The sequence below is a fragment of the Populus nigra genome, chromosome 1, assembly GCF_951802175.1.
Source record: "Populus nigra chromosome 1, ddPopNigr1.1, whole genome shotgun sequence".
Lineage (NCBI taxonomy): Eukaryota > Viridiplantae > Streptophyta > Magnoliopsida > Malpighiales > Salicaceae > Populus > Populus nigra.
In genome coordinates, this window is record NC_084852.1 from 50,339,087 (window position 1) to 50,350,303 (window position 11,217).

An 11,217-nucleotide genomic window follows, 5' to 3' on the forward strand; every position below is an offset into this window, starting at 1 on the left:
TTCTTTACCAACTTAATATTTTAAAAAAACCAACAAAGATAATTTTAGAAGGAAAAAAACCCATGAGGAAAAACATTGTAGCAATTGACAATGTTTTGTGAGGAAAACTACAATGTTTTCTCCAATAAAATAAAATAAAATACCATTTAGAGAAATATTGTAGCAATCTATAGTGTTTTGTGAGAAAAACTACAACGCTTTCCTCATATGATTTAGCTTTATTGTAATTATAATTCTTAACCAACTCAATATTTTAAAAAAAAATCGACAAAAATAATTTTAGAAAAAATCATATGGAAAAACACTGCAACAATTTACAATGTTTTAAAGAAAAAAATTACAAAACTAAATTCTTAATTAGCTCAATATTAAAAAAAAATCGATAGAGACAATTTTAGAAAAAAAACAAAAAAAAAACACCAAAAAAAAGGAAAAAATCATGTTGGAAACACTGTAGTAATTCACAGTGTTTTATGATGAAAGCTACAATGCTTCCCCACATGAGTTAGCTTTATTTGTAATGACTTGTAATTGTAATTCTCAAACAACTCAATATTAAAAAAAAATTGACAAAGATAATTTCAAAAAAATTATAAGAAAAAAAAAATCATATGGAGAGACACTGTAGCAATTCACAATGTTTTGTGAGGAAAGCTACATTGCTTTCCCCACATGATTAAGTTTTATTACAAAGTTAAATTCTAACCAATTCAATATGGAAAAAAAAATTGACGAAGATAATTTTGGAAAAAAATATTACAAAAAAAGAAAACACAAAAAAAATTGAAAAAAAAAACCATGCGAGGAAAAACTGTATCAATCCATAGTGTTTTGTGAGGAAAAACTTGTATTTACTTGTAATTGCAATTCTTAACCAGCTTAATATTTAAAAAACTAAAATTGACAGAGAAAATTTTAGGGAAAAATATAATAAAACAGAAAAAAATCACGTGGGAAAAAACATTGTAGCAATCCACAATAATTTGCGAAGAAAGTTGCAGTGCTTCCCTTACATATTGTAACTATAATTTTTAAACAGTTTAATATTAAAAAATAAAATAAAAAAGATAATTTCGGAGAAAATCATAAAAACTATGCGGAGAAACACTGTAGCAATCAACAATGTTTTAAAGAAAAAAAATTAAAAAACTAAATTCTTAATCAGCTCAATATTAAAAAAAATCGACAAATATAATTTTGAAAAAAAAAATAAAATAGAAAAACTATATGGAAAAACACCGCAGCAATCCACATATTTTTAAAAAAAAATTACAAAGTGAAATTTATAACCAGCTCAATATTTAAAAAGTAAAATCTACAAAAAAAATTTTAAAAAAATAAATGTAAAAAGAAAAGAAGAGGAAAGTTGAAAAATAGAAGAGGGAAGGTTGGGAAAAAAATGATAAAATACAAAAAAAAATTAAAAAATACACTATAAATTACTGTTGCAACCCTCAATGATTTTAATATAAAAAAAAAGTAATTTTCTAACACCATTTAAAATATTATTAATATTCTAACATGCAGCAAACACGAGTAAATATAGTAATTACATAACCAATCTTAGAAAAGCCCAACTTGAAACAGTTCTAAACACATGAATTATTAATTATATATTGGGTCCAAATCTCCATACCACAAAACCCAACATGTTAGTCAACCTTTCATCAGCTTTTGTTCGTATCTTAAAGGTAAGAGAGAAGACCCCAATCCAGACTTGTCTCCTTTTCCTGCTCAAGCCTCAAGGAGTGGCCAAGTTCACACATTACTACTGAATACTCTTCAAATCAATGCAAATTGCAATGTTTTCAACTTTGATTCTACTTGGTATCTTTTTGCTAGTTTCACTTTATATCATCACCAAAACACTCAAAGAAAGACTGATTCCGAATCCTCATCTTCCACCAGGTAGCCTAGGATGGCCTCTCATAGGTGAAACTTTAAACTACCTGGGAACCTGTCTCGCAGGACGACCTGATTGGTTTCTAAGAGATAGGATGGAGAAACATGATCCCCAGGTTTTCAAGACTTCACTGTTCGGAGAAACAGTGGCTGTGTTTTGTGGACCAGCCGGGAACAAGTTCTTGTTCGGCAACGAGAACAAGCTGGTTAACCTTTGGTGGCCAAGGTCGGTGAAGAAACTCTTAAAGTCAAGTCTGGTTAACGTAGCTGGTGATGAAGCAAAGAGGATAAGGAGGATACTCTTGACCTTCCTTGATCCAGATGCGCTCAAGAGGTATATAGAGAGGATGGATTTGGTCACACAACACCATATCAGCACACTCTGGGAAGGTATGTTACTAGATAAGAAATCTTGAATCTGCTTTTTTCCGATGAATGACTTGATGCAGGTAACTTTTGTGTGAAATGAGAAGAAAAGGTGATAATAAGTTCAAGTTTTACAGATCAAAATTCTATAATACCTTTTGTTTGTTATCAACTGTTCAAATTTTTGAACCCTGAAAGAATTCCTGTCAGTTAAATGGCAATACCATCATAGATCTTGTCTTCAGTGATTTAATGTGTTCCTTGAAGAAATTAAGAATGTTGGATAGCATCATAATCCTAATTTTTTATGATCATGAAGGAAAAGAGGAGGTGAAAGTCCATCCAACTGTAAATTTATACACATTCGAGCTGTCTTGTCGCCTATTTATAAGCATCGATGACCCATTGCACATTTCAAAGCTTGCACATCACTTTGATGTTTTCCTCAAAGGAGTAATTCATTTCCCAATCAATATACCCGGAACAAGATTTTACAGTGCTTCAAAAGCTGCTGATGCAATCAAGGAAGAGCTTCGGTTGATTTCTAGACGAAGAAGGGCAGCTTTGGACAAGAAGATGGCATCACCCACACAAGACCTTCTGTCACATTTGCTTGTGACTTCAGATGCAAGTGGAAAATTCCTGTCGGAGACAGAGATTGTTGACAACATACTGTTGTTGCTCTTTGCTAGTCATGACACTACAACATCAGTCATAACATGTGTCATGAAGTACCTTGCAGAATTGCCAGAAGTGTACCAAACAGTTTTGAGAGGTAGGGTAGTACTCTTCTAGCTTATGGTTCTTTTCAAGTGAATGCTGCTACATTGATTGTAAGACCTTCCTAACTGATCCATCATATCCTGTATATCTTTAATCACAGCAGAAATGATCTCCTCCTTTCGTTAACCGCATAATCTATGCCTCCCCCCATCTTTCTACTCTTACTAATAGCTAGCTTGAAGGAGGGTGTTGATCCTCTAAAACTATCGAAAAACACAGCATCTGCATTCAATTTCGGTTTCATGTTTCGTAATTCCTTGAAAATGTACTCAAACATGATACTGGCACCTTTTCCTTTTCTTTTCTAAATCCACAAGCTTTGGTTAACAGAGCAGATTGATATTGCCAAGTCTAAAGAACCAGGAGAGTTGCTGAAATGGGAGGATATACAGAAAATGCGATACTCATGGAACGTTGTCTCCGAAATTCTGAGGCTGATGCCACCTGTACGTGGTGCTTTCAGAGAGGCTATAGTTGATTTCACCTATGCAGGTTATACAATCCCAAAAGGATGGAAGGTACCCTCATCCATTCCCTCCCCTGTACTCACTCTCGTATCAATTTTACGCAGCAAGTTGTGTTAATTTGTGTCAGATTAATGTTTTGATTCGTGTTGTGTGTACTAGGTATATTGGAGTCCTATGACAACGAGTAAGGATCCGACTCTATTCCCAAATGCAGAACAGTTTGATGCTTCCAGGTATGATGGAGCTGGACCCGCCCCATATTCATATGTTCCATTCGGAGGGGGACCAAGGATTTGCCTGGGGAACGAATATGCTAGGCCTCAAATACTTGTGTTCCTGCATAACATTGTCAAGAGATTCAAATGGGATTTAATGATTCCTGATGAGAAAGTTCCGTATGATCCCATGCCTGCACCATCCCAAGGTCTTCCGATACGTCTTCGGTCCTCAGCATATGATTTCATTTGATTGTTACAGCAAAATCAAAGCTTGAAGCACTCTATTGTGCTGTACTGAATTGGATGTTATCACAGGTGGGATGGGGGAGATGTTATCACAAGTTCTATAGAAACAAACACTTCCATATTAATCCCTATTTTCCTTTCATGTGTGTAATTTTCTTCCATTGATTTTGTTTCTTTAGAACTTGCTCCAATTGTAATCAGAAGATTAGTAAAGGACCCGGATAAGCATCTATCTATCTATATATATATATATAGATAGATTCCTAAGAATAAAATTGAATGAAATTAAATATATATGACCTATATATTTGAAATAAATCTAAGATTTGAGAGATCTAGGACGAAAGATTGTCCACTAAACAGTATTATATATGAATAATAAAAGGTGAGAGGATATGACGAAGAAGCAGATGTGGATCTCCTTTAGTTTCTTTATTAATTACCAATTAACATATTGATTTCTCAACAAAAAAAAATAAAAAAAATGGATGTGTCTTAATTAAATCCGAGGGGATCGATCGATCACATGGGAGAATCAGAAAAACCACAGATACTTCGGAAATAAATAGACTATCACTTTTGTGTCTGTACGTATTACATTTGTTTTCTGATGATGGCCGACGTCTATAAAGAAAGAAATATATTGACATGGCCTATGACGCCAGCACCAATACTCCAAGAAGTTGGCGTGATATACAGTTAAAAACAGTATATATATTGAGTTCAAAATCAAGTGAGTGTAATATCGGGATCAAATTAATTAAGCAGTAGTGCTAGCTAGGAATTAGAAAAGCAATTTGCAATGTTCTCAGCTCTTGATGATCATCCAATTCTTCTTGGAACCTGCAGGCCTCTTGCTTCTGTCACTTTATCTTGTAATCAAAATACTCAAAGAAAGATTGTTTCCTAATCCTCATCCAGTTCGACTTCAGCCGCACCGATCCTCGGCTATGGCCTTTTATACATTGCGTGCGTGTAGTACTGTTTACATGCTCGCAGGTTTCAATTTACCAAGATTTTCATACATATTTTAGTGTACATTTCCGGCCTTTCCTGTTTTAATTAATGTGATGCTTCGAAGAACAAAGAGAAAGAATAATTAGGAAAAGACAGCAAAGCCCTTGAAGGCTTATAATTAGGTGTAAATGTATGAAGGATATTAAGGTAATTGAATAAAAACATGATGAGTATAGGTAAGAGGTTAAATAAATAAACCTGACGAACGAGAGAGAGAGAGAGAGAGGTTTATGCTTTAATGTGTGTAATTATGGTTTTTAGCCTTGATTTCTCGGTTTTGTTAAGGTTTAGGGTTTGAATTTGTATTTCTAAAAATTAATTGATGAATTAAATGTATGTGATGAATTAGTTGATTATAATATGATGGGTTGAAGTGTAACATGTAATTTGATATGAGTTTATTGATTTGTTATGAGTTTTTAAGATTTTGGGTTAATTTGAAAATCTGTCATTGTTAAGACTGGTGATTGGGAATCTGAAATCTCAATCAACCGGTTTTTCTGAACTGGTTGGCCTGCTAGATTTCGGTACACCGGTTGGTGTGTTGTATTTTGGTAGACCGGTTGGCATATTCGATCGAATGGTTTGTCTTGGATAGTTTCGATTGACCAGTTGGATTGAACCAGTAAACCGGTTGACCTGACAATGAGGTTAGATAATTCCTTTTGGCTCAATCAATTTAGTTTATGTTTGAGATCGATCGGGTGGACCGATTCCAGCTTGTAATTACGTTTTATTCCTAAACGTATATGGTTATGAGTTAGACCCTAAATTAAATGTATCAAACAGATTTTACATTCCTTTTGAGTCATTTTTTAGCATGTCTTCTTTTATATTTAGATAATCTTAATATTCTACTTACGAGATACTAGTAGGATTCCCTTTAATATCTGCTTTTGAAATCTTTCACTTTTAAGTTAGATGAGTGCATAACTTTTCATATGCTAGATATTAGTATAAATACTTGAATTGTTAATATGGAATTGATCGTGCTTCTTGGTAATTCTTATATTGTTATTTATTCATTGTTTATGATTAAACATGATCACTTATTGAAACTGAATATTTGATATGAACTATTATGTATTTATGAATTGATAGCTCCTCATTTGATTGATGTTATGAGTTGAGCCTTGAGATATGAGTCCGTCTGTTTGATTATGATATGAACATATGGTATGCTAGTCAGAATACTCATGCTAATAGGATAATGTTAGTCTTTGTGTACATTATATCTGAAACTCTAGCCGGTCGAGGGAGTCACAAACCTGTGTTTTAATCATCCTACAGTACAGAGACTTGTGCTCATTTTATTTTGATTTTCTAACAAGCTTTACCTTATGATATTCTCGTTGTAGCTTATTTGAGAAACTTTACTATAAGAACCCAAAGTCATATTTGTATATGTATTTCATATTTTTGTATTAGCTCGTGCATGTTTATTGAATGTTATCTACTTATTGAGTTGTTGAACTCATCATCTCGTTATTTTTTTTTCCAGGATTATAGCTTGTTAGCAGGTCTTTTTTGTTGGACTCTCAAAGCTTGCTCTTTTGTTGTAATTAACATTATTTGGTTATGTCTAGTTAATGCTTCACAATTATAGAAGTTTATATTAACTCTTGTATAAAGATAATCAAATTATATTATAAAGTTAATTTTGTTATTAGTATTGCGTTGAACTCTGATTGAGTTATTAAAGAATAAGTTCTTATATAAGTTTGAGTTCGTATAGGTATGGAATCCTGAGTAGGGAAACCTTGTCTATATGCTAGTCATGGATCCAGAAATCGGTTCATGACAATTAAAGTTAACATCGCATCTTCAAGGAATTATTTGGTTCGACTTCAACTACTTGTATTCATTTCTTATAATTTTGGCTCAAACCAGCCCTACCATAAGCGAGAAGATAACCAGGTTTTTTTTATGTAAGACTTCTTCTTCTTCTTTTTTAATTAAAATACATTAAAATTTAAATCTAAATTAACAATAGGGCAAGCATGTTCACTTTTTTCTTTATAAAAAAAATAAAGAAGTATTGGTCAAAATAGAAATAGTTTATAAACAAATTGTTGAATGCAAATAATTCTCGGACAAGATTGAAGATTTAATTAGATTTGTTGTTGACTAAAATCAAGTTTTCATATAACTAAGTGAAATAAATACATATATATGGCTATATAAACTTAGGGATGTTTGACTTAACATAATAATTGATAGAAAACACATGCAGTTTCACTCTAACTAAATTTTTGATCTAATTCGAATCCCAAATTTTGATCAAGGATATTAATTACAGTGCATAACTACTCATTTCTACTTTAATAGTTTTGGAGGTCGGAAATTATTACTTTACCCTTGGTATAATATATATATATATATATATATATATATATATATATAGATTTGTTTTCATATGATCCTTACATTTAATTTAATTTAAAAGCTACAAAACAAAGAAATTTGTTAAAAATCACATCAAAAGCATTTTCAAACACATGCGTCGTTTAATAAAAGATACCCCCTTGTGATTCCCCCTTGTGATTCCCTCAAATTTTGGACACATCGTTTTTTGTCTGTGTGTGTGTGTGTGTGTGTATATATATATATATATATATATATATATATATATAAACAAAATCAGACAAACACACGATGTTGTTTTTATTTTTGTTTTTGTTTTTGTAAAAAAAAAACTTAGTGAACTCATTACAACCAGTTTTTTTTTAATGTTTGAGCTGATTAATTGGCTTGTGTCGCCGGCACAAGTTAATTAATGTTTGAGCTGATTAATTAAGCTCCCACTTGCAATGACTGAATTATACATTATGAACACAAGTTTCAGTAAAGGATTAAGGATCATCGCAGAAACTAGCAAGCTAGCTCACATACGCACTAATAATAATTACTACACTTGCTAGTACATTAATTAATGCAATGTTTTCAAGTCCGGATCATGATAGTATTATGATTCTGGTTGCAGCCCCTTCTCTTCTTCTACTATATTTTTTAATCAAAACACTCAAAGAGAGATTGTTTCCAGACCCTCAACTTCCACCAGGAAGTCTAGGATGGCCTCTCCTTGGTGAGACTTTACAGTTCTTGCCAACACGTCGCACACCAAAACCTGAGAGATTTGTAAGCGATAGAATGAAGAAATACAATCCTCAGGTTTTCAAGACTTCACTGTTTGGAGAAACAGTGGCTGTGTTTTGTGGACCGGCTGGGAACAAGTTCTTGTTCCACAATGAGAACAAGCTGGTCAATCTTTGGTGGCCAACTTCAGTGAAGAAGCTGATGAAATCAAGCTTGTCTAATGTAGTGGGTGACGACGCGAAGAGGATGAGGAAGATGCTCTTAACTTCCCTTGATCGAGATGCGCTCAAGAGGTACATAGACAGGATGGATTTGGTCGCACAAAACCATATCAGGACACACTGGGAAGGTATATATGAAGTCTCTTCTTTTTCTTTTCTTGGTAAAGAAATCCTGTTTTTCCAATAAGTTATTACTGTTCAATTTAATGGGAGAAATGACTTGCTGCTGCACATGTTTTCTTCGAGATGCAATCCAAATACTAGAGACGATGATGTCTGATAATTAACATAGTATATTAATTTGCTACCTTCTATATATATTTATAATGCTATAATCATGTGTTAGAAGTTACCTTGTGCAGTCTTGAAACAATTGGAAACAACACTAGAAAAACAACAAACACAAGAATAGATAATTCTGACGGGGTTAAGCCTCTTTTTGGGCTTAACCCCATCTTCATTGATTGCTTAATCCCTGCAAGACTATCCACATATTCCAATTATGGCATATCCGCATGCAACTGACTTATCAGGACCTCTTGTGTCAGGTTTTCATAAAGTTTCAACCATGTATGAATGAATGAATTTCTTCAATCTTTTAACCAAGTTACGAATTCTGGATTGTGTGATATTAATTGACACTAATTCTTATGACATGAAGGAAAAGAGGAGCTGAAACTGCATCCAACTATCAATTTATACACATTTGAGCTGTCTTGTCGCCTTTTTGCAAGCATTGATGACCCTACACACATTTCCAAGCTTGCACACCATTTTGACATCTTTCTCAAAGGAGTCATTCACTTTCCTATCTATATACCTGGCACGCCATTTTACCGTGCTTCCAAAGCTGCTGATGCAATCAAGGAAGAGCTTCGGTCGATTGCTAGACAAAGAAGAGAAGCTCTGGACAAGAAGATGGAATCGCACAGAAAAGATCTTCTGTCACATTTGCTTGTGACTACAGACGCAAGCGGAAAGTTACTATCCGAGTCCGAGATTGTTGACAACATGCTGATGTTGCTCTTTGCTAGTCATGACACCACTACATCAGCCATTACATGTGTAATGAAGTATCTTGCAGAATTGCCTGAAGTGTACGAAATGGTTTTGAGAGGTTAGTTGTTAACCTATCGTATAGCATATGATTGTTTTGCAGGAAATTGTATAACATGATTACGACAACTTAGAAGCAACAGAAGATTTATCTTGTTTCCCCTTGATATACCCCACAGCCCTCCCCCATTCTTGACTCGGGTTTACAGTATTTCTTGCAATAAATAATCTTTGATTGCCTTTGGTTAACAGAGCAGCTTGATATTGCTAAGTCTAAAGAAGAAGGAGAGTTGTTGAAATGGGAGGATATTCAGAGAATGAGATACTCATGCAATGTGGTCTCCGAAGTTCTGAGGATGATACCGCCTATACGTGGTACTTTCAGAAAGGCATTAGTTGACTTCACCTATGCAGGTTATAAAATCCCAAAAGGATGGAAGGTAGGTACCATCACTCTCTTGTACTCTTAAACGAATTTTATGCAGCAATTGAACAAGTTGTCTAGTCTAAGTTCGGCTCAGATTGTTTAGATGAGAAAAATGATGTTTTGTTCTGCGTGCCCTAGCTATACTGGAGTCCTGACTCGACAACTAAAGACCCAGCTTACTTCCCAAATCCAGAAGAGTTTGATCCTTCCAGGTATGAAGGAGCGGGGCCTGCCCCGTATACCTTTGTTCCATTCGGAGGGGGTGGGAGGGTTTGCATAGGGAATGAATACTCTAGACCGCAAATACTCGTGTTCATGCATAACATCGTGAAGAGATTCAAATGGGAATTACTGATTCCTGATGAGAAAGTTACATATGATCCCATGCCTGCACCATCACATGGTCTTCCGATTCGTATTCAGCCGCACCAATCCTCAGCCTAAGATATTGTTCCCTTTCATTGCGAGACAAATTTCGATATTGCCAAGGATTTTGGCTGTTAAACAGTACTAGTTTCTCAGTCGTCCAAAATCCAGTGTTAGTTACTTTTAGTTCTTGTGTGTGCATATGTAAGTATTAATTAATGATGTGGTTCTTCTATTCAGGGTGCAGAATCATCCTTCTATAGACATGTATTGAAAGAGCTGTAAGTACCGAAGTGATGTACGTACTAATCAATGGGATTTCCTCTCTTAATTATGAGAGTGATATAGTATGAGAATAAAATGTGTTTCTACCATGCTTTCCTTTTCCTTTCTCCTATCCGCAATCTTTCTTAACATCTAGAACAGTTTCCTTTTACCACTAAAACTGAGAAGATCCTATATAATCCTGAGGTTCAAGGAATTAAGCTGGATTGTCTATGTTCTCACTGAAGTTATATATGGTCAGTGTGTGTTTCATATAGAAAAAACAAATACTAAAAGAACATAAATATGTTTATGTTTAGTTGGAGGAATTAATAGAGATAATAACATAAAAATAAATCGGTTTTTAAAGTTAATTTTTATCCTTTCAGAACATGTTTTTTCTGTATCAACTGCTTCCCGAGACACTAATCAATTGCTATTTGATAAATCGAGAACCTTTTATGGTATGTTATGTATAACAGTTTACTTGCCCACAACTTCAGCGGGTTTGCAGTAAATTCATTCAGCTACGTACATGCTTGCTTTAATTTCTTGTTTATCCTCTTTAATTTTCTTGTCAACAAAACTACAAATCATAGACCGTACCCAAAGAAGAGTCAGATAAGAAACCGTCTTCAATTCTTCAATGCAAGTTGATGTAAGCCCTGAAGCTGTGGCAAAAAAAAGAAAAGGAAAGTTGATGTAGGGTCTTCTTCCACCGACCTCGCTGCAGGAATTTTCTGCCGTGAGTTTGCTGCCTTTTCCTTGCTTCTTCCGCAACCTCCTAG

General features: G+C 34.2%; 2 protein-coding genes across 2 annotated transcripts; both read left to right on the plus strand.

Moving 5' to 3' along the window:
• The first annotated feature begins 1,632 nt into the window (after positions 1-1,632).
• On the plus strand, positions 1,633-4,133 carry LOC133694196 (beta-amyrin 28-monooxygenase-like). Its single transcript, XM_062115659.1, has 4 exons — positions 1,633-2,292; positions 2,588-3,043; positions 3,382-3,569; positions 3,678-4,133. Exons 1-4 carry the CDS (start codon positions 1,791-1,793, stop codon positions 3,984-3,986), a joined length of 1,455 nt encoding a protein of 484 aa, XP_061971643.1. The 5' UTR covers positions 1,633-1,790; the 3' UTR covers positions 3,987-4,133.
• Positions 4,134-7,792: 3,659 nt separating this feature from the next.
• Positions 7,793-10,539, plus strand: LOC133681041 (beta-amyrin 28-monooxygenase-like). The gene is made up of 4 exons (XM_062104127.1): positions 7,793-8,444; positions 8,978-9,433; positions 9,625-9,812; positions 9,938-10,539. The coding sequence occupies exons 1-4, from the start codon at positions 7,937-7,939 to the stop codon at positions 10,241-10,243; spliced, it is 1,458 nt and encodes a 485-aa protein (XP_061960111.1). The 5' UTR covers positions 7,793-7,936; the 3' UTR covers positions 10,244-10,539.
• Positions 10,540-11,217: the final 678 nt, after the last annotated feature.